The 24222-nt window shown below is 43.1% G+C and overlaps 1 protein-coding gene across 5 annotated transcripts in view; it reads left to right on the top strand.

Annotated features, from left to right (window-relative positions):
* Positions 1 to 24222, top strand: part of emid1 (EMI domain containing 1) — a 51898-nt gene that overhangs the window by 21933 nt on the left and 5743 nt on the right. For all 5 annotated transcript variants that reach the window (XR_006822555.1, XR_006822556.1, XM_046035489.1 and 2 more), the window contains exons 4-10: positions 17387 to 17476; positions 17586 to 17647; positions 17746 to 17878; positions 18733 to 18777; positions 18878 to 18985; positions 21079 to 21186; positions 23550 to 23639. Coding sequence is in view for 3 of the 5 variants with exons in the window: in XM_046035489.1 (XP_045891445.1) it covers positions 17387 to 17476; positions 17586 to 17647; positions 17746 to 17878; positions 18733 to 18777; positions 18878 to 18985; positions 21079 to 21186; positions 23550 to 23639 (636 nt within the window). In the remaining 2 variants the exon portion in view is untranslated. The remainder of the gene's footprint in view (positions 1 to 17386; positions 17477 to 17585; positions 17648 to 17745; positions 17879 to 18732; positions 18778 to 18877; positions 18986 to 21078; positions 21187 to 23549; positions 23640 to 24222) is intronic.

Genomic DNA, 24222 nt, shown 5'->3' with positions numbered 1-24222 from the left:
CCCTAAATTGTCACTTCTTTTTTTTTTTTGTCTTTTTTTTTTTTTTTTTTTACAGCTTTCATAAGTAGTTTAACACTCCACGGCCCAGTGAGTCAGCACAATTAGCCTTCATGTTTCGTGTGTGGATGCTGAAACTTAATCTCTAAATAGTGACTTTTATGAATCAATTAAAATGTGATAAATACCAGTGGAGAGAGGGTGAGTAAGAGGATTAAGAGCTCACGAGAGGTTGATGGAATTGGTTGACCACAGCATCTTAAAATCCTTAATAAGCAGCCACTCTGTACTTTAACCTGTCGGCATTCGACTGCTGTGAGAGGAGCAGATGAAGAAGGAGCACGTGTTTTCCCTCACAAACGCTCTCTCCATATCTTGGAGTGCCGCAGTTTGATATACCTCAGACATTTCTGGGCTTGGAGTCAGACAGTGGGACACATCCATCCATTTTTACTGCAGCCCCAAACGCCTGGAGAGTTCAGGTCATTGTCAGCCAAGACCTCCAGGTCTTTCCCTGAGCACAACTCACGCTGCCAGATATCAGCGATGAAGGCAGGAGGACAGAGAGGATATACACATCATGTTTGGACTACACACACACACACACACACGTCCACTCTGGACGGACACACACTGCAAACATACACGGGAGACATATTTAGTCGAGACAGGCCAGATGTTTTATCTCAGTATGTATGTGTCAGAGTGCTCCGCTCCCTCTGACGGAGGAGTGTTAATCTCTCGAGCTGGGAGCTCGGCACGCCGCCACTGCTGCTGGGACCGGGGCCGTTCTAATAAATTACCCCACGCTGACCATGGGGGGTATCGCCTGTTAAAACTTAGAACTGAAAGACATCTAATAGGCAGTATCTGTCATTTTGTAATATGTGTCTATGCATTTTTCTAGTGCTGAAACAGTTTGTTGTTCAGTCGCTTAATTGTTCGACCAAAAGGAATAAATTAATTAAAAAGTTGATGATTGATCATCATTTCTCAAGTGAAACATTCCAAATATTCTCTGGTTACAGCTTTTCAAATGTGAGGAGTTGTTGCTTTTCTTTGTTTTATAGCATCATAAATTGAATATGTTTGAGTTTTGGACTTTTGCTTGGACAAAAAAAAAACATTTGAAAAACTGTTCTGGACATTTTCTGGCATGTCATAGACTAAGGAAGATGGTTATTCAAAATTAAACAATAATCGCCGTTAGTTGCAGCCCTAGTTTCATGATTTGATTAAGACTGGTTCTGTAGCCAATACAATTGGTTCTTTAGGTGTTATTTCTAAATGGTTAGTTTCATATATGCTGAAACATTCAGTCAGATAGCTGAGAGATCAAAATGAACAATTTTGATAGATAATAATTTCGAAGCACAAAAAGCCCTAGTTTTCTATAGGCACTACTACAGTACACACTAGTGTTACTAAAGCGTCTACTCTGGAGTTTGTCTTAAAATTTTTTCTTTTCCTTGATCAGCAGTTTCTCACAGTGTGGGTGTGAGGGAGTACAGGGAAGGCTGTTGTTGAAAAACTTTGTGAATGCCAGCAGGGAGGAGTTTGAAGGGGAGCTTGTGTTCCTTTGTAATGCGGTGCTGAGATAAGAGCAGCATCCACCACGTCAGCCCCTGCTGGAGCCCCGCAGGGTCGGCGGACCCCTGTTGACCTAAAACTGTGATCACACAGTCTGTTTTATTAGCTGACAGGAGCGACGTGATCGATGGCTCGGCATTGTTCGCTTGTCGCTGGGCCTGTTGTTTCTCCCTGCTGTAAAGGCAGTGATGGTTCTGCTGGGTTTTGATCTGCGTTTCCCCGCTCCTCTGATCCTGTAATCTGCCTCCATTCCCTTGCATGGGAGCCTCTCCTCTGTATGTGTGTGCTTTCATCCTTGTGTGCATGTCTTCACACAGTCAGCTCTGTCTGTGGGCATGTTGTGTTGAAGTGCTTAGCAGAGATAAGACCCTCATTCTGGCGTGATGGCAAAAGGATAGAGGATGAAGGGAGAACACTGTGAATAGAAGCATCCCATCTCCCTCCCTCTGGCTCCTTTTTTTTCTTCTTCTCTCTTATTTTTATCTCCTTTTTCATTTTTTTTCTCCTGCAGTTTTCTCATTTCTCTGTCTGAGTGAGCTGTTGCAATAGATCTGCAGTAAATTGCAGTGCACTTGCGAACTGTGGGAGAGTTTGTGTGTCTTTAGCCTAAGTGCGACGGAGAATGGATGTCACATTAACACCGGAGCACTCCATCACCTAGCAGCATCTCTGCCTTGGCAAATCGAGGCAGAGTTGGACGTAAAATAACAGCGAGGGAGGAACAGTGCATCACTGAGAGCTTCCCTAGACTGAATCATCCAGCAGCCCCCACTGGTGTGTCTTCAAAAAACACAAATCCCTCATACTACTGTTAATAAATCTGTCTTTGAAGCATAAAATACCCTACTTCGTCATTTCTTTCCCCAAAGTAATTTTGACATTATCTGTAGCTGCTGTACAAATTTCATGGTAGAATTTGGGTGCAGAATCCTTTTCATTATGACTGGTATGAAAGCTTGTTTATGGAGGTTTGAAGAAAAAAACAGTAAAAATATACAAAAACAAAAACCATTTTCTTCATATTAAACTTTTAAACCAACAGAATAGCAGCTATGCTATAACAAATGGTTGTGAATGTAATTTAAATGTTTCATGTCTTGGCAACATTTGAAGTGTGTATATATAAACTTTTAGCTTTCACTGAGTATGTGTTGCACTTCATACAGTGTTTTGATAGTATGCTATACATAAAAGACACCTTTGGGGGAAACACCTCCTCTATATGGTAACCTTCACATAGACTAAAATGATGATGATGATGGCATATAACCACATGAGTGTATACTATTCTTGTGGGAATGCGCGATTGGCTGGTATATATACCCTTCAACATTTATTTAAACATTTCCCCCCCCTCAGCCTATTTCAGTGTTCTCTGCAATGTGTTATATGATGACCCTGATGAAGGCCACGAGCTGGTCTCGCACTGAAGTTGTCCTTTATGCTACAAGTGTTGCTGGAGTTTTGACCTGGCATGCACCTTGGAAGTAAATGAAGTTGTGCCAAAAACTCACACTCAACATAATTCACACAGACAGGTGTGACAACAAACAGCCCCTCCTCTTTTGTTCTTTTCCTTCTTGTCTTTTCTTTTCTTTTCTTTTGCTCCCATGCCCAGACACTCCGGGACCCTGATCTGGAGACTGAGTCGTAGAAAAAAACACCCGCCCTGTCCTGTGTCTGTATTTTTGTCCTCTGCTCTGCTCGGCTCTGGATGCCCCTCTCTAGCTTATCATCCCTTTGTAGAACACACAGAGCACGCATACTTATCTCCAATGGTGCAAAACACAAACAAACCGTAGCCCCTTGCATGCTTGAGGGCCCACTTTATTTCCATCTGTCAGAGGAAGCAGACATGAGACAGAACCACATATTGGTCAGTGTTACTCCAGACAGAGCAGGGACAGAACATGTAGATGCAAGAAGACACCTGTGCAGAGGGCACACAGCAGACCTTCATGGGTAATAATCTTACTTCTGTGCCTGATGAAGAGCAGGACTATAACATCAAGATATTTTACTGGCATGCGCACACAATCAGCAATGTTATTTGTTTGCCAGACCATGGCTGTCATGATTATGCTTATCTACAGGGTGCTGAAATCCTCTCAAGGTCATTTTGTTTATTTCCCAGGGAGTTTCCAAAACATGCTGTATGTCATCAGGATTAAGATGCTACAGATAGCTCTGGGTGTACGTGGATTAACCTTTGAAATTCCCGCATCCAGTAATTAGTGTCATCCACTGCATGCACTCTGTGTTTAGTTTTGGTGTGGGGTTTCTCCCTGAACACTTCACAAACACACTAATTTACCATTAATATTTGAGTATTTTTTAGGATGTACTCAGTTTATTTTTAGTGTGGTGAGAGGCTCCTTGATATGTTAGCCATGTTAATCCTCCTGTGGTATCTCTGACAGAAGATCAGCGCTCAGAGCTCTTTGCCATCTCTGTGTATTTGTCTTGCTCGGGGCTATTTTTGTACTTCACATACTCTTACTTCTTCTGTGTCGTCTCAGATGGATTAGAGAAAATCTGCTGGGTTTTTTTCTGCCAGGGTGAAGGTCAGACACTTTATGGATCTGTTCTGAGGTCACTACAGATTAGTCATCATGTTTGTTTTGTCTGTCTTCTGTTTTGCTGGAAGTAAGTTCAGCCGGTGTAAAGCCTGTGGTGCAGTAGTGCGAGCGATCAGGAGAATGAGGTCCAGATTCTGTCACATACATGTTCATTTAAGTGTTCATCATGAAAGGCTCCTTATTACACTGCTTAAACTGTACGCCTGACAGAAGAGAGCCGCGATTAAAATCTCCCTCGATTGTGATTTGCGTTTTGTGTTTGTGTAACCTCAGCAATCCGAGGTCCGGCATACCTGCGTTAGTGCTGGAGTTAGTCTTACCTCCTGCAGGCCTGCCATCAATCAGCACAGTGCCAGTTAGCTCTGCACTGGATTAGCGCAGGTTTGACCCTCCATCAGATGTGTGCAACCTGTGTCACTGTCTCATGTCTCGGCTGCGGTGTCGTATTCTCCGGTGCCTCCCTGCGAGTCTACCTGAGTAGAGGCTCACTGTTCCACACGTTATCACCCTGAACCCAAAAAGCCCAATCAGCTTTGATCCCACCCTGCGGCCCCTGGAAGTAAGTGGGGTCTAATCCCCAAAAAGCCTTAGAAAGACACAGAGGAATGCCTGGCACACAGCACACCATTCACCCAGGGATTAGAGTGAAAGGAGCTCAGCTTCACACAGTCATTTACTCCTAACCCCCCCCACTCTGTGTGAGGATACACGTGTGGGTATGTGGTGTGTGCGTGCATATGTACGTGTATGCAAATTCTGCACGCATGCATGCATACAGGGGCTAGACAAAATAATCTAAAAACCTCAAGAGGACTTTGCTAAGACTGCCAGAAAGCCAGGTCATATTAGGTCGAATGCTAATTAGCCGTGTTCGTCTGTAGTAAAAGAGATTTGGCAATCAGCTCTTTGATACATTAGGTCAATGTGAGTTTTCAAAGCAGCTTCATTATCTGTGCCAAGGCTGAGGGTGCACTGCTCCAAAAAAAAAGAGAGAAATGTTTCAGAGTGTCAAGTGCAACCCGCTTCCAAATAAAAAAGTAAATATACAGAATGATGTTAATACAGTTATTTTTCCTATATCAATCTTCAAACAGTCCCTATAATGTTTTACACATCTGTAGCGTGCAATATGGCAAATATATGCAAAATCACACCTAAATTAATCAAATTTGTGTTCAGTAGAATCAGAACACGTGCAAAACAAAACCTTCACTTACTAATTTGTTAGTTTATAACAAGAATCATTCATTTGTACATCAGATTTTTGTAAAATGATCCATCGTGATACGAGTCCACTGAATGTTATTGAATATAACCCAGTCCTATTGAAAACATTTCTGTTCATCTGTCAGTCTGGAACCTGAAGCACTTTTATAAACATCTGTAACTCAGAAATCAACAACAGCTGATCACCATCCTGTTTTGACCGCACCAATGCTCCTCTGAACAAGTTTTGTTTTGATGCTCTATTGATCCTCGAAAGAGAAAGCTTCAAGCCCGCTGCCTTTAATTATAGTTTCATTTTCAGCAGCAGCAGGATTACATGTGTCCACAAGAAGTGTGGAGGCCGACGTCTGTCAGCACACTGAAAGGAGGGATGCAGTAGTATCAGGTTGATGACTGGGTTATTCAAGCTTGTGTGACAGATGCAAGGTATCATGGCCAGTCTCAGTCCTGTGTGTGTGTGTGTGTGTGTGTGTGTGTGTGTGTGTGTGTGCGCGCGCGCGCTTTAACAGGTGCACAGTTGAATAGAAATGTAAATTGATGTGTAGGATGATACTCACATTTGGCGTTAAGTCGATAGTGAAGACAATGAGGCAGCAGTGTGCAGCAGACTCATCAGTCTTACGCTGAACCTGGCGTGCGGAGGGAGTGATGTTGATCCTGGCACTCTGCCACTGCTTTGAGGGCTTACCCATGTTTGTATGTATTAAAGTGATGGAGCATCAGTAGCTGGATTTGTTATGATCTAACGGGAGAGATGTGCGTCTGATGTCAGTTTAGTTTATGATTTCTTCTACGATCCTACCTGGGAGTATTCTTGGTAACCACTCCTTCCTGTGGTTTTCTGAAATTTTGCTGCTGTTCTGCAACTCAGTGACGTTTTTATTTGAGGAGACAATACGAGCCATCTAAATCAGGGGCTTTGAGACCCTGCTGTTGAGTCAGGCCTGTGTCTACACTAATAGATGTGTATGTGACTCTGCCAGGTCCACAACAAAGGACTTCTTCAAATATGCAGCGTGCCGGACACACAGACACAGCCGGCTGTGCTTTTATCAGCCAGACTACCATCTCTGCTTTCCTTTCATGCAAGAACTGATCTGCTGTCAGGGAACCTATTATGACCCAAAGTGCAGATATGATGCAGTGTCTCGGAGTTATATTTACAGGATGAGTGTACTTTCTCATAAAACATTTCCCATTCATGTTTGCTAGCTTGCAGTCTTCTTCTTTTGTACCTTTTGCTGCAGCATTGCTACGTTTCTTGGTGCATTACCTACTGTAATGTCCCAGTGGGAAAGCTTGTAACATTGTTGGTTTCAGAAAGTGTTCAGCCCCCTCAATTTCCGATGTCCCATAGGTGTAGGGGTTTTCAGACACTGTTTGACGACCTGAAAAGGCACCAAGCACCTGGGTTGAAGCATAGCGAGGCCTTACATTTTTGTGGGTTACATTGTTTTTCTTGCATTAAAGTGTTACATGGTCGAGAGAATTTTAGTTCCACACTGAGTTTCTGAAACCGTTTCAGAATCCCATGGTAGAGAACATCCTTTCACACAATTCCTTCATTTTAACAACAGTTAAAAAAAAATATACGGGTTATTCTCGAAACTACAACACTCAGTTAGAGGATTTTATACTTAACAGTTTATGGTTCAGACTGTTTACATTGGCAGTCAAGCATATTTACAATGACGAGGGGAATATCTGATGAGGAGATGTAGCAAATAAAATCTTCTCTCACTGGCTCTGCCTCTGTCCCATTTAAACACTTGTGGTGAAACAGTGGTCTTTAGTTATTTCTGTATGTTACATCCAACATTTTTCACTGAGCAGGGCCGAATACCTCCACAGTAAAATGATCCAAGCTTATGAAGGCAAAATGGAGATTAGGTTGTTATATGAGATGTCCCAAAGGAAACTGACAAATCAAATGATTTGTTATGGTGGAGGAAATGGACAATGCTCTCTGAGAGAAGCTGAATCATGGGGAAAATTGAAACAATAGTCAAGAAACATTTGGCCTACTTCTTTTACCACACATGACTGCAGCTCTCAGTTCATTTATAACCCTGCAGAGTCAAGCAGGTTTATAGTTTGCTATTGAAGCAGAATATCATCCTAAGGGGAGCTGGAATGACTACAGTCTGGCAATCATGTCTTGGCTCTGGATGGACGAGTACAGTCACTATCGCACAGTCCTTGTGTTCAAGCTTTTCTGTTTGGTTGTCATGGATCCTGCTGCATGGTTGTCAGAGTGGATTGTTATTATTGTTTACATGGGTGGTTAAGGAAAAATATAGGTTATTGAAACCTTTTTCTTGCTCTCGTGTGTATTCACACACAAATCATACCACAGGAGGGAAATTACATGTGGCGGGCGTGCCAACGGGCCTCTGAGCCGTAATAAGTGAGCGTTGAGACCAACCTTGGAGAAATAAACTGCGTGTTTGACTGGACGTGTCCTTCAGACACTCAGGGCGAAGGATTTACTCACCGAGCGCTGAGTGTGTATAGCAGAGGACGCAGAGCAGGATGTTTAGCTGAAGGTTTGTGGATTGGCCTGCGCTCTGCTTGGCTACAGCTGTGGGCAGAGAGCTGGAGCGCTTGTCAGCCTCTGTATGGTAATGAACAGGGTCAGAGTGAAGGGTCTGCTGGCCAGGAATTCAGCAGCATGTTTTTGCAGAGAGCAGCAGTGTGTAAACTCTGTTTCCCTCTGCTGTTCCTGTTGCAGTTGGGCGATTCAACGTCTTTTCATTGCGTAGCCTTTGTGAGCTATCATTCGGATATTTTTCATCCTCCAAAACCTTTGTTCTCTAACATCTCATCTTCCATTTTGTTACAGCTTGGGTGTTATTCAGTGTTTGGCAGTAATGCAGTACTCGGAAAAAAGTCACTGACTAACTTAGTAACTTTTTTTAGTAAGAAATTACAATTTGAAATTCAGTGATTACATTTCAGTTACTAACCAGAGTAACGCAGCATTACTTTTAGACATTTTAGAGGTCCGCTTGTTTGCTGTTTTAACAGGCGTTAGATAGAGGGTGTGCTCAGTGGAGGAACTGGTTGGGGGCATGTTAGCTTGGTGCTGTGGGTCAAAGTTTGGAGTAGCAATTGGCCTCATCCAAAAGACAAAGATATACAAACATTGTCTTCTTCACATGTTGTGTCTTGAACTTGGCTATATCACTAAAAAGCAGTCTGACTGGGCAAGAACAAGCAGTCAGTTCATTAGACATAATTGAAACAAACAAAAAGGTAAAGGCTAATGGGAAAATGATTACCCAGCTATGACCTACCATACTCCAAACATCTTGTTTAGGGATTATTGCTGACATTTTGGGTGCCCTCTTTTTGTTTTTGCATTTGTCTTAACTGTTGCGTGCATCTTTGCAGCTTGTCTGCTTGTATTTCACACCCCATTAGATTTTTTTGTAACAATGTTGTCGTCTTCTCAGATCTCAGCAGTGACTACGGCGAGGACAATGATGTCATAACCGATGAAAATGACGGCCAAATACTGCGGTATTATCCTCTAAAGGAAACCCAACCCTGTGTAACATTGATGGGGTTGGCTTATTTTAGCAACAGCTCAGTGCAGCGTGCATGATATTTAAAGTCAACAGCAATAACTTGCAGTTTATGTGTTACAGTACATGCATGTGTGTGGAGGTCCAATTCTGCTCCTGGTTGTTTTCAGAGCTGTTGTTTGTCGGCCACTTGCGGCATCATTTTGGATGAGAGGAGCGGGGTTTAATTGCTGCGGTGTGTAAGGAGTGTTTTAGACGGAGAGGTTAAAGACAAGACGGACCCCTCCCTGCCACATTAAAGCAGCAGTGGAGGAGTTTGTGGTTTCATCATGTCCTGGTCTGCCGAAAGTCCTGTTTTCACTAGTTTCCCTGGTGACCACAGGAGAGACAGAGATGGAGAAATGGGAAAAGAGGTTGCACATCATTGGATAAAATGCCAGCCGAGGTCATAGGAAAGGAGAGTGACGCCAAGGAAAAGTTTACAGCTTTTATTTGGGTCAGCCAGGGTCGTGAGGTAGGGCCGGATTTCGTTGGGCTTCTGTCTTATTGTGACTTTCATAATAAAAGTGAATGGTGTGAGCTGGATCGTCAGCCTCTGCCACAAGCTTTTATTAGACATCTGCTGCTTTTAAAGTGGAGGAAATGTTTAAAGACTGGTGGGTGGATTAGTGCTGACTGTCCCGACCACATACTATCTCAAATCAACACGCGGCAGTTCGACAGATGTGCCCGCTGCTAATTTTAGCCACTTTACACAGACCACAGCATTGTTTGCTTTCATGGCACTGAGAAAATTGTTTCCATTTTGCTATATGCATAAGGTTTTTGTTTTTGGATACTACCGGGACAACAACTAATTTTTAAATTCACTTCAAATTCTTGGGGTTTGTGTGAACACACAATTCTTTCTGTTCTGTGGCACTCTCTGTGAACACAAACTGCCTCTCCTGCTGTTTTGGACATTCAGGTAGCATGTTGCCCACTCAGACAGCCAGCAGTTACTCAGGCTTTTGATAAAAGGACAGAACACCACCACACTGCTACACCCCAAAACAAGTAGCAGGCAGGTCTGCTCTGCTCAGTTATTAGAGGCAAAGGCGGTGAGTGAAACAAAGCACAATCCTGTAATTAGTATCTACGAGTGCCTTGCAGGTATTCTTGAGAGTCTGGACCAAACCTCTGTGGGGCAGATAGTTGTGGGTCTCTCATGATGAAACCTTCTGGAAAATACAATAAGCAGGAAGCCTGACAAGAGGGAGGGAGGGAGGTTAAGGTGAGGGCTACATCCTGTGCAGAGAGGTCTACCCCGCAGCTGTCTGTGCCCAGCGAGGCCAGTCTCCTGTCCCAGAAAGCCAATGGGAGCACATGTCCCTAGGTCAAACAAACACCTCTGTCAGCAGACCGCAGTCACCCCACCAGTCAGACCATTCAGCCCGGCGCTGCTCTGTAATTACACACCACCGCCTGCTGTGGAGCACAGCCAGACTGAGACGCACTGCCATCAGCATCACTACAGGCATGTGCTGGAAAAACAGAGAGAGTGAGAGAGATGGGGAGAGTGAGTGAGAGGGACGGTGTGGGTAAAGACAGCCCTGTCTGGGACAGGGAGGCGGGAGAAGAGGCAGCAGACCCTCCTTCTTCCTGTGAAAGATTAGAGGCTGTGTGTGCGAGCACATCTGGATGGGCTGGAAGAGCTGAAAGGACTGATGTGAGAATCGGCAGAGCCAGAGTCAGACTGAAGGAAATTAGTGAAACAAAACCGCTGGTCACACTGAACTGGCTTCTGCAGCATATCTCCGTTTGTGTGCATGTGTAGAAATATCTTTACACATATGCTTTTTTTAAAAACACTAGTTAACAGCTGAAGTAGGCATCTGATCACAGACCTTATTGACGGGTTCTGACAGCTCCAAGTGACCTGAAATACAACAATGTCCGATGGAAGTGGAAGTGTGGTTACTTATTTATTTATATATATATATATATATATATATATATATTATATAATTTTATACAAGTAGTACAGATTTGCACAACTGTACAACTGGACTTTATGAGTTTGCATTTCTGCACAGCAAACTCTTACTGTACAGTTGAGTCATTTTAAGTATTTTTTCTGCCTCTGTTGATCAGAAAAGACAGCAAACTAAAAATTTCAAAGTTATTTGTACAAGTGTGTTTTATGTTACAATTATTATGTTACTTATGACAGAAACACATCAAATCAAGTAAGATGCCTTTTAAAAATAGGATACAGTTCAATCTTGTCTAGTTAAACTAGTTTAACTAAGGGTGCAACGTAAAATCAGAAAGCTGACGATATTCATTTTAAAGAAAATGGATGTCAAAAGTAAAATGACTGACTTGAAAACTACTCCAAAAAGTACATAAATCATCTCCTCAGGTGCAGTGACCAGACAAAATGTAATTAATTACTTTAACCCTTTGTTGTGACTGATGGAGGTCTGGCGTGGCGAATGTGCACTGCCCTACACCGCCCTGGCTGTAGTATCTGTGCTGATTGACGAGGTGAGATATGTGTGTGCATGAGGTGAGAACCTCTCTGACCCTGCGTGCTCTCACCTCAGGGTCCTGGAGGCTATAGCATGGTTTCATTTTCAGCAGGTTTTTGCAACCCCTCATGTAGTCTTGTAAAGCATAGCAGAGGTGGAGCAGCTGCCCCTGCGCACTTGTTTTCAACCTAAATACAGTGTGAAGGTGAGGATTCAGTCTGGCTCAGCTCACCTTTTCCTCTGGGATCAATCATCTGGCCAATCATTACAGCAAGGCCGCACTTCTTTTTCACGTGTACAGCTGAACCTGTCCAGTGTGTGGCCTGCCCCGCTCTCAGGCTGAGAGGTGGGGGCGGCAATTCCAAAGGAAGGAAATTATGAAGTGTGTCCCACCCTTTTAGTCAGTCACCTAATAAAAGAAACCTGCGACCCTGGGAAAGCGCAGTAAACACTGGGGTTCAGATACAGGTTTGTACTGGACAGAGCACCAAACCCTGATGACTGAGACCCATCAGCTGTATGGGAGGTGGACGCTGCTTTGATTGATTTGACTCGACCATCAACACAGAGACTGCCCCTAGTCCAGCAGCCTGTCTAGAAGAGATGGATGCACCCATCCATCTTTCTTTCTCCTGGTCTGTCTTATTTGTTAAACTGACAACATGAAAGTCTGTAGTTCTGATCCAGCTGTGAGATCTGTTCCTTCTCAGACGGATCAAAACAAACCTGAACCACCTGCAGAAAACTACAACTCATATCTCTCTTTTTAATTTAAATTCCTTCACATGTGGTATTTTGTTTTAAATTGATTTATTTACCTCATTTATTTCTGCGTGCATACGAATTGATCATTCAAAGGTTATCACATTGCTGCTTGACACCTGTACTTTACATAATGGAGCAGGTCTGCATGACGTAATGGAATTAGTTTTTTGAGTTGCATTATGCAGCAATGCTCAGAAGTTATTCTTAAAAGACAGAATAACTAGGTTTCATACAGTTCTTTTTTTGGAAAAGGAGTATTAGACAAGGACAGAGAGAGAAAGTGAGAGGGAGAAAAGCAGAATGAAACGATTCCAGGATCACATCACCTCAATTTGTCTCTTTAAGATTCAAAAGTAGACAAAAGAAACAAACAGATGTTCTGAGTTGCCACCTTGTTCAGCTCAACTTATTTTAAGGAGTTTTCTCTATGTAGACTCGGGGTGTGTGTGTGTGTGTGTGTGTGTGTGTGTGTGTGTGTGTGTTGATCAGCAGCACCAGGATTCAGTCTGTCTGGGGCAGTGCAGAGACGGAGACAAACGCCTCCCCTGGTTGGCTGTCAGCACCTGGTCACTAATGATGCTGCAGCGCTGAGCTAAGCTAATTGACCAGACAGAGATGGATCAGGACCTTGTACTCTGCTGTGTCTGCTTGCTGCAGTGTGTGTGTGTGTGTGTGTGTGTTTTGATGTTTGCTTTCACTGCAGCTGCCAGGCCTTGTACTGTATCTCCCCACAAGAACATCAAACTTTGAGGTAACACAGTTGGACTCAAGGAAAGCGCAGATGAACCGTAAAGCTGTCCAACACAATTTCTGCTTCAACTGTGTCTTCGTTATGTTCATCCACCCTCTGCTGCAGACCACATGAAAGGACAGCAGAAGACTTGTACATTCATGAAGCTCCTTTGTCTGTCTGCAAGCTGCTGAATCTTTCTGCAGGAGCAGGGAACAAATAAACCCCAGTAGGCGATGAGCTTGGAGGATCAGGCAGTCGGTGCAGCTGAGTGTGAGATGTGTGTTTAAGGGCTCTGGTTGGCAGCGCTAACTGGGCTCTTAGCATGAGGGCTCTGGTTTATTTTCACTGGGGAGAGTATCACTAAAAGAATGACCTTGGTTCATTAATAATACAGCCAGTGTGTGTGCGTTATGTGTGTGTTTGACATACGTGTACTTTCTCACACACACACTCACAGACAAAACCCGACACAAAATCACATACAAACACCTTAGTTTGTAGAGCGAGAGTTGCAGCTGCAGTCCTGGTCACGGTGCCCATGGCTCTCTCTCTCTCTGGTGGTACCAGCAGCTCTCCAAGTGGGCTTTTTAAGGCCAGTAATAGTCACCTTGGAAGCTGCATAATGATTATATAATGATATAATAGTAACAGCAGCTTTGTAATGCTTTTGTGGAAAATCACAAATGCTGCTTTCTTTTGAGTGCAGTCATTTCAGATTGAGGGCTTCCCCCTTTTGCCACTTGTGTCTGTGGTGTTGGCTCAAAAACACGGTCTGTTACCAAGGCAAGCTAGCATTCAGCTACCCCTTTCCAGCTGCATTGTTGCGTCTCACTTTTTTTAAAGTTTTCTTTTTTATTTGTAAGTTTTAACCAGTATGCAAATGTGTGGTTTTTTTTCTCTGTCAGTAGTTCCCCATAAAAAAAGAAATATATCACAAGTGAAGAAGTTATATACATTCAATTGTAGATGAACTTCACTGACAAGGATTTGTTTTCTTTTCATTTGACAGGCTGGTGGTCAGCTTACTCACCTCCAGTATTTCTTTCATTTAGTCAGGCAGCAGAGTGACGTGCTGCAGAAGAAACACAGGAGAGAAAGTCCTGTCTCAGGGTTTCATCTGAGGCCCACGGGGCTACATGTGTGGCTTGGCAGACCTATTGCTCAGATTTCAACAAACAATTTCATTGGTCTGTCTAACCTTAGCCCCCAGCTACAGGCTTAGAAAGACGGTGTGAGCTCCCCTTGACTTTTGGATGGCTTCAGAGCTCCATGATAAACTTTCATTTAGATCAATTTAGTCTGAAGTAAATGTTCTGCAAAATTTGATTTGCGCCTTTCCCTGCTGCTACAAAACACATTTATACACAGTATAACAATGCTTATCATCATGTGCTTGCAATCCCACAGGCCATCTTTCATAACCTCCTGAACACACACACTCATTATGAAATAAGGAAAGATAACCTTAACCGGTCACATCTTCGTCCTGTTCCTATGAGATTATTGCGCCAGCATGGGCAAAGATAATTCAAAGAGTGTTTGTAAACAAATGACTAAAAATATTGTAAACAAATGACTAAATGAGAGAGAGCACTGATGTCAGGACTGACTACGGCCAGCTGAACTCTCTGGCGGGGGATTCCCCAGTCACTGATTAGAACGACAGGGGCAAAAGGTCAAATACATTCACACATTTGTTTGACCCCCCCCCACTGGGGCAATTAGCCCACTGAGAACAAAGAGTGGATACAATGACCCGTGTCCATCGGGGGGCATTCATTAACTGTGATGATGTTATTGTTGGCCGAGAGAGGGAGCGATGGAGCACACTCGAGGCGTCCAAGTCATCCTCATTCTTGTAGATAACAGACACCGTCACAGGAGATGTGGAAGGAAAGGGGGGAGATTTTTAATTTGTTGTTGCAGGACAGAGAGAGAGAAAGTGTGTAAGAGGTGTGTGTCTGTGTGTGTGTGTGGGAGACAGTTGTCCTCCAGCCAAAGCCGGCTTAATGCTTCATACAATAGCTTGAGTGTGGGTGAGGGGATCTTGGCGCTTGAATGTTCTTTATTCTAGAGGGAGAAGAGGTGCCGTTAGGGGTGAGAGCTAGATTTCCTATCCAGAGCCCCCTTTGTAATTGAATGCAGCCATCGGCATGAGCCGAGCTCCAGAGAAAACGTCCCCGGCATGTGCATGTACACACGCACACGCACACGCACACGCACACGCACACGCACGCACGCACACACACACCTCTTTGTTTCTGCAGACTTCCCCATGTGGACTGAAGTGTGGTGCAGACAAGAGAAGAGCAGATCAAAGTGCGTGTTCTCCTGGTCTCTGCGCAATGTTTATATTGTTATTGAAAATGTGAGAGTTTTGTACAATCTAGAGCCCATGTCATAACATTTCAGTCTCAGGTCTTACATGGTTTAAATCCATCTACACTTGTAATCCTCTGAGAAATACCCAGAACCCAAAACAGAGAAATCATGAGCACAGAGTTTGAGGGGGGAATAATTGCAGCGGTCTCAGTTTACCCTAAACCATGTGTTCTGTGTACTTTTCATACTCCTCCTTTGCCCTCTCTCTCTCTCCCCTCTTTGGGTAATCACTAAACCCGTTATGCTTCCCTGTCTTAGGATCCAAAACATTTGTTTTTCTTCGTGACAATAAGCTCTCCATTTTCCTTTCCTGAGTCTGCAGTGAATGGAGACAGATCATCATCATCAATAAGTGAGGCTGTTTAAGAAGAATACTGTTCTCCTGCTCCAGCTCGGTGCTGCAGGTGCTATTTCATGGTTTCTTTTAGTAAAGCACTTGGCGTTGACTGTGGCTGCTGCCTGCAGAACGGCAAAGACGAGCTTCCTGGTGGCTAATGAGGTGCTGAACCCGGCCTCTTGTTTGGATCAGGAGCACCTGGGCCGACCAGAGCCAGACCAGGCCAGACAAAGGAGTCAGTCTAGCATTTCCACAAAGGTCTGCCCATTCAAAAACATCCAGAACCCAGGGACACAAACTCCCACACTTCATAAAATGAAGGCAAGACAGAATGCGAGCCGAGACTACCCATTCTCTCTGCACAAGGAAACTATTGTTTGTCTTTACACGCCCTCTCTCCCAAGCTTTGCGATTTTATACTCCATAACGAACAAAGGCAAAAAGGAAAGCAACTTGGCAAAGACGCTGTTTGTCTCTTGGAAATGTAACAGAGACGAGAGCTGCAACGGTCTCTGGTGATTTTAATTTCTGTCTTCTCTACGCCCCATCAACTTTTTGTCAGCTCTTTCAGGCTGATAGTATGAAGCTCACCGGCAGGATAGCAAACACAGCATGGTGGTGATTTCTTATGTCTCCCTCAGTGAAACATCTTCACTCAGCCCACAGCACAGTGTGTGTAACTTCCATAACACTGGAGTGACGACATTACATCAAACACAAAATGACTTGCGGCCTATTAATATGTATTTGGAAGTTTTATCAGACAAAAATACTTTAAGTTGTTTTTCTGTTGTTGTCTGTCCAGAACTCTGTCATTGCAACGGTCACAGGGACCTGTGGCCCAAGCAAACATCATGACAATCTAAAATGAGCATGTAAACAGTCGATTCAACTCTACTAACAGACAGAAATTTTTTTTTTTTTCTTAAAATATCTGCACATGGCATCAACAGTATGGATAAGATTAGCGAAATACTTGGTTAAAGATAGGGAGAGATCATATGGATTACACCATGGTGACCTCTGCACTCTTGTTTCCAGATCTCTGCATAAGGGACAACACTACACCTGCATCAGCACATGGCAAAAAATCTTGACCTACAGAATAATCCAGCATGAACATAAAGCCTAGGTTATTTGGAAGATTCAGTATTGTATATGCATCATGTCAGTACTTCCATTAATTAATGTATGTTTCACACGTTTGTTTGTCTGTCAGCTAGGGCTGCAACTAACAATCACTGTCATTATTGATTTCTAAAATAGTGAAAAATAGCCACTATGATTTCCCAGAACCCAGAGAGATTATGCTCAGAACTCTTGTTTTGTCTGACCAACAGCCCAAAGCCCAAAGATATTACATTTTCAAAGATATAAAATAGAGAAAAGAGCAAATCCTCACATTTGAGTAGTTGAAGAAAGTCGTTGGTTTTTTTTCTTAAAGAATGATTTGATAAATCAACTAATATTCTAATGTCAGCAGCATATTGCAAAAAAAACAAACACTTTTGAATTGATTTCCATTAAATTTGGTTTACAGATATGTATCAGGACATCAAGCGATTTAATAGGTCTTTGTGAGAATTTGGGACTGTGATTCCTACCATTTGATTTCCATATTGAGTATGAAAGGAAATAAAAACGTCCAAATCTAAAAGGATATGTTGTCAAAGCCACGGGGTCATTACAACTTCAAATCTTCAAATGTTTTTCTGTCTCTTTATCTTCTGTTACAGAAGCAGGGAACCAGCTTGTAGCTCAAGAGGCAGTGAGGAAAGCATCCATGCTACGTCGCCCAGCTGCACGCACAGGAGAGACAATCTCCAGTAAGAACTGTGAACTGAATGTTACTAATTTGACTATACAATGCAGTGGCAAAGGTATACTACATGTTTACATGTCTGAAGGTACAGAAAGCAATTTTCTGTTTTTTAGATTGTCTCAACTGCAGTCGAATCACAGCTTTGAGTGACAGGCTGAGCTCACTGGAAGCGAAGGTATGGACTGTACTCATTCAGCCACAATACCATACTACCTACATTAAACAAGCACATTGTTTGATTGCCCACACTTGTTTTATGTCTTCCTGTACCAGGTCCAATTACTGATTGCCCCGGCCTCCGTATCACATCGCCACTTTCAGGGTGAAGGAGGAACTGCACCAGAGCCCTCATTACTGATGGGGGCTTTACCCGCTCAGGGAGCTCCTGGTGAGCAGGGACCTGCAGGTAGGTATATCACGCTGTCAAGCAGCAATATGTTTTAAGTTTAAAAAAATAGTGCATGTTTCTATTAAGTGGAGTCCGGGGCTTTGTATTTTGATAATTGAGTCAGAAATCACTCCTTGCAGCTTTTTTCTCTGCAAGCTGCAACTCTTTTCTTTCCTGCCCTCTACCTGCTCACCTCTGCTCATATCCTATTTCCTCTACTGCGCACACTCATTTCCTTCAGCAAAAGTAAGAGCCCAGTGGTCTGTGCTGCTCACTTTCAGCTCTCTGGCTGTGTGGAAAACGAACACTTCAGAGCCTTCTGGAGTCCTGCCCAGCACCGGCTGCGGCTAAATACACAGTATTCATAAACCTGCAGCACTGTTAGAAGAAGTTTAGAACGTGAACTGATGGCAGAAGTTTTGTCCATTTGAAGAAAAATGAGTCCCAGTGAATTTTAGAGCTGTCTAAGGCTGTGTCTGAAATCACACCCTCAATCACTCTTTCACTACTCCTTATATAATTGGCTACTCAATAGTGAGCTGTAGATTGAGACACTGGACACTTATGCATCTGTAAAATCTGACAACGCTATATAGTGAATAGGATTGACACTGAGAATTTGAACAGTCACATAAAATGGCGGGCAGTAAATATAGTGCACTATATACAGTAGGAAATATTCTGACACAGCCTAACGGTGACATAGGGTTAGAATAGTAATGACTGTGTTTTTGCTCAATTACTTAGAGTTTAGAAAGCTTTGCCTCATCCCTCAGTGGATTTTCGCTACCTCTTCCCAAGGTGGTTTTAGCCCAGATTTTTTTCACAGAGCTACACCTCTCAATTAAGCCATCTCTCTGTTTTCATTGCAGGCCCTCAGGGTGAAAAGGGGAGCGATGGGCTTCCTGGCAGAGATGGTAAATTGTTACCACAGTTGCCTTCCAGTGGATGCAAAACCATTTAAGATGTGAACCAGTTAATGCTTCATGATTACTCATGACTGTTTCCTCCTCTTAGGGAAGCCAGGGTCTCGAGGGCTGCCAGGTCCCAGTGGGCCTCGGGGGGATGCTGGGACAAGGGGCCCATCTGGAACCCCTGGATCAAAGGGATCCCCAGGACCTGCAGGTAAGAGAGGAAATGCACACAACTCACTGTTAGTAGACAGTTGTGAGCTGAAAGAAACAAATGAACCCTGTCTTAGTAGATGTTGACACACTTTGTCAATAGGCACGTTGTAAAGATTTGTGTGTCATTGAGAGAGACGGAGGGTGTTGTAGGGCAGTTGTATACTTGCCTGTCCACTTAACCTATTGTCTATAGAAGACATTTGAATGGCTCACTACTGACCAAAGACCTGTGGAAACAACAGTGGAGAGAATGAGAGATCTCCATCAAAAGACTGACCCGTTACGTCCCGCTCCAGAGCATTTGTCTCTCTCTTAAACCACTCGGTTAGCCCACAGACCCTCCAGCTCGTTCCAGTGGCCCCTTGGGCCTGCTGGGAAGGCGCTGGAATTTGGGCATTTTGTTGGTCGGCTTTTAAAATCATATGTTTCTAAAAGTGCTGTTTCAGTGGGCAGCAAAAGCATTTGTTTTCAGACTACATACATACCCCCCAACATGTGCTACTGCTCAAGGTCACCAACCAGAACGGACACGGAATCATAAATCCGCTCAGTGCGATTGGAGCTATTCTCTAAAAATAATAAATGACCTGTTGGAAAAAAAGTAAATCCACAGGCATCTTTGACCTGAATGATAATAAAGTAAATTGCGGTGTAAGTGTGTCACAACATCTGCTCTCGCTATAGGCTGTTATTTCTCTTCTCTGGATCATGAAGGGAGTGCCTCTCCTTTCAGGCCAACATATGACCCCTGCTCTGTGCCTGCTGCTGGGTAAAGATGAGATTTAGAGCAAAAGTTAAACTACAAACCCAGTTTCCGAGAAGCGCCATGTGAATTCAATCTGAAATGAACATGAGCTATATATACACAAATCCCAGGCCCTTATGATTTCCATATGCCTGTGGTGTTATTGTTTTTTCAATCTCCATTACTTCATAAGTACTCAAAACCAGCACTGTCTTGTATCTGAAGCTGTGTTTTCCTTATTGTGCTGATTTTTTTCATTTTAAAGAGAAAGATAAACACAGGACTGGAATGTGTCCAATGTCATGGAAAGTGTAGACAGATATGTTTTTAAGCTGAAGTGTAAGGTAAAAATAGAAGAAAAGTGAACTTGTGTTGTTGGGAGAAGTGATATTGTACATTATGGTGAGTCCTGATAAGTTACAGGAGAGTTGCATTGAAAACATTGACTAATATTTTAATGCAGCATCCCCTGGCTGCTCTAGGGAACTATTATTCTGCAGTAAAAAAAAATGTTTTCCCCAATATGTCTCACAGGCTCTAAAAGCTCTACTAAAGGCTCACTTTAGACCAAGGCTAAGTGAAAACGGCCCTCAGAGGTGTCAAATCTGAGCTGTAGTAACATCACCTTGCAAAGCAGCAATTAGTGGACTGTCATTGTTGCATCAGTACATAAACAGAGAGGTGGTGAGTCTGGGTCTGTCGGAGGGCAAGAGTTGGTGTTTAGGGGTCACCATTACCTCATGAGAGTCCAAACAATGAGGTCAGATGTAGTTGTGGTGATACTTTTCTTTTCACCTTCAAATAAATGGCTCAGGGAGGAGGAGGGACACTTTCACTGGCCAGCCCATATGAACAAGCTACAGGCTGTTACTGATGCACACATGTACGGTGCGGTGTGTGTGTATGCAGGGAATATTTAATATACCACGAACCAGTGCCAGTAACACTTTGTAGAGTTTAATAATGTTTATTTGAGTTTTCCCATGTCCCCGAGTAAGTTCCCAGCATTGGACCATTAAACAGCCTCCTTCTGTTAATTACAGAGAAACACAGTTGGCTAGTTCGTACAATTATCCTGTGTCCAGCTGCTGATTTTACTCCACATGTGCACATGCCCAGATACATAAGCAAGCACACTCCTTGCCAGAAACTATTATATTGAATCATTCAGCACTTTATCTAATCTGTTTCCTCTCTGGTCTTTGTCATATTTATCTTCCTATCGTTACATCACCAACAGTCATTTATCATTACTATACCTCTCAAGAAGAAAAAAAGATCATATTTTGCTATGGCATACCTCATGTGTTTTACCACAGTGATGTTTCTGCCATTCCTCCTCTCAGGCCCCCGTGGTCCACCAGGACTCCCAGGAGAGAGGGGTCTACCAGGCCCGCCTGGCCCTCCGGGGCCTCCAGCGCCGGCCAGTGCCCGCATCCCAGAACCAGACCGCAGTAAGACCTTGAACAACTAACAGACTTCATGACACAAATTCCACACCAAGTAGTTAAAAGTACTCTTTGTATTTGTTATAAATACAAGTCTCAAAAGAGTACTCCACAGTTTTATCTTTGCTCTCCTTTAACATCGTTGGTCTCTTGATTGACAGTTTTTAAAAAGTTAAGAATCGATGCAGCCAAACTAGAGATGTCATCTTTTTTATTCACACATTCGTCTTACTTGTCCAAACCTGCAACAGGTCAGTCTGAGATTTGAGTGTGTTATGGTAGTAGTCGCTAATGTAGCCTCTCTGGTAAACTCACTCACTTCTATTCTAACTCCACACACCGAGATGGTTTTATTTTTTTTCATTTATAAACTTGTAGTCTTCAGCTCCAACCAGTGACGACTCAAATGACATCACTTGAGGCACTTTACGCAGCTCCTAAAAGGCTTTATAAAACTTTATATAAACTTTTATATAAACATATATGCAGAAGTACTTCCCAAGACCCTTAAACAGATGTGTAAAATCAGTGCACTTTCACTTTAATTGCTGTATATTTAATTTCACATAACAAAATTAGTTTGCCATGAATGCAGCATGAGTGCATGCACACAAAGCTTTTGTTCTCAGGCAGGGTGACGTAGGTTTCACAGACTTGACCCTTCAAAGTGCTGATATTCATGTCTTTAGCAGCCATACAGACATGTTCTCTCCTGCTGCGTGAGAGCTCTCACAGGTTTTAGGACCAATGATAAACAAAAGAAACAAAGAGAATGAGAAACAGACAGGATGGTGGTAATCCTTTAACTGCTACTTGCTCCTAGCTGTCTGCCAGCCAAGTAGAACAGAATCAAAGAGTATTAAATGGAAGCAGAGACGGTCTGAGGTTGACACAGACCTCTCATGCTGGGATGAGAACCTGTCCATCACTGATGTCACCCAAAAACTTCCAGATGTAGGCCGCCGCTGAGACAGCTGAGGGAGTGTGTGTGAGAGACAGATGGGGGCCTTTGCCGGCCCTTTCAAGGTCATCGCATTGCCGGGTTTTATGTGTGAATTCAGTGGTAAAACAAAGTATGCAGCACACAGATTTGTAAGCTCAAGGTTCCTGTGTGGAGAAAGCTGTGGGTAGGCTGAGGTTGGCATGATGATTTCTGAGACTGGGAGCCAATTCTTTCACATCAAAGCAACAGTAGGGAAGGGGGGGAGGGGGGGAGACTTCCTTTAGAAAACACTGGTTTATTTGGCCTTTACGTCTGCATTAGGAGAACAGGAGCAGGTTCCTAAGCCAGCAGCCAGAACGCCCTGTTATGAATGTCACCTTTAGCCATGATCTGTTAGCGGTGTGCAACACTCTGGCAGCTGGAGGATGTTTCTGGCTGTCATCCGCCCTCCTCCTCCTCCTCCTCCTCCTCCTCTTCTCTGTATCTCCTGAAGTCTCATCCTGTGATTGGATCTGTGTTTCCTGTCAGTATAAACCGACCCAATGACCGCAGACTTCCTCTATCGCTCACATGTTCACCACCCTCTTCCTCTTGTGCTTTAGCTGTCCAGTCAGTGGATACGGAAGGAACCAAGCTTTGGTTTTTGTTTTTTTTGAATGAATGCGAAACACTACTGACAGCACCTTTTAGTGTAGTGTACTACCCTGTTGAAGTCATTAGATGAGGTTTGAGTATTTGTTGGAAAACACTGCCCTCTGGAGGTTACTCTAATGTAATGACAAGGGCCTTCATTGTCCTGAGGTTGAGCTTCTCAGGAAGGCATCAACACAGATCAAAACATCACACACTGAAACGCTTGCATCACTGTTCTTCACAAGTTCATATTATGAAAGTGCAACTGTGGGATCAAAGCATTTCACCGCAGGCTTCTTTGTGTTCACTTCTCAGGGAGCACTTTCTGTCAGGTTACATACAAATCATTCCTCGTTCACTAAAACCATGGACCCAACCCTAAACATCGACATCTATAAATGTAACCAAAATACAACCATTTGACTGGTGGAGTTTGCTGAGGGTACAGCACCACATGAAATACTGCATACCCACAGGACAAACCTGCATTTACAAAGAGAATTACATCACATTTTCATGTTATGATGGTACAGGTTTGAGTCCCAATCATACCCTTAAAGACAAAATAAAATCAACAAGATAATTATAATACAGACATTATACAGTAATAGAAATGTCTTTGGATTGTGAGGCTACAGACTTTAAGTCACTGTCAGTGAAGCGGCACTATGCTATGTAAAAGTATCACAGATTATTATTGCTGATATTTTATCAGCTTTGTTCCTGTTTGTGAATACTGTCCTCAGTCAGGAAAGTTGCTCCCATTAAGAATACATTTTGTTTCAAACTCCAGATCGTGGAAAAGACCCCTTCTTCTCTAACACTTTCCAAGACTCACGAGGGTTACCTGTTCCAGGACCTCAGGGTCCCCCCGGGCCTATCGGTGAGTGTTTATCACTGTCCATAGTGAATGAATGTTTGTGTTGTGAAACACTGTTACTCTCAAATCTGCAAATATTTCAAATGCTTTTACACACAACAATGCAGCAGATACACACAAGCATTTCTACTATGTATTGCTTTTCCAACACACACTTTCATTCAACTTTCCCAGTCAGACATTATTTTTGATTTGAGTTTGTTTTTTTTATTAGACAATAACAAGAATAAATGCATAAAAATGCCAACTACACTGACAATATACATTCATTAGAACTGTTGAGGATAACACAAGAAAGTTACAAACTTATTTCCATTGTGGTCCTCGTGATTGTGTTTAATGTAAGAAGGATGTTGGTTTAGTTGATTTTAAATGCAAAAATGCTTATTCCTAACCACGTGACCAAACATTAACCATAACCATATCACCAGGGGACTATGATCCCATAAAGGCACTGAGTGACTGTTTTGAGCAGGTCAACGATTGGATGTGCCAGAATTCCCTTCAATTGAACAAAGATAAAACTGAAGTTATTGTTTTTGGACACAATTAAAAACCAGCACCCCATCCTCCCAAAAGCTAAACG

Source organism: Micropterus dolomieu, linkage group LG21 (genome assembly GCF_021292245.1).
Source record: "Micropterus dolomieu isolate WLL.071019.BEF.003 ecotype Adirondacks linkage group LG21, ASM2129224v1, whole genome shotgun sequence".
Taxonomy (NCBI): Eukaryota; Metazoa; Chordata; class Actinopteri; order Centrarchiformes; family Centrarchidae; genus Micropterus; species Micropterus dolomieu.
This window is presented reverse-complemented; position numbering and strand designations above follow the sequence as displayed.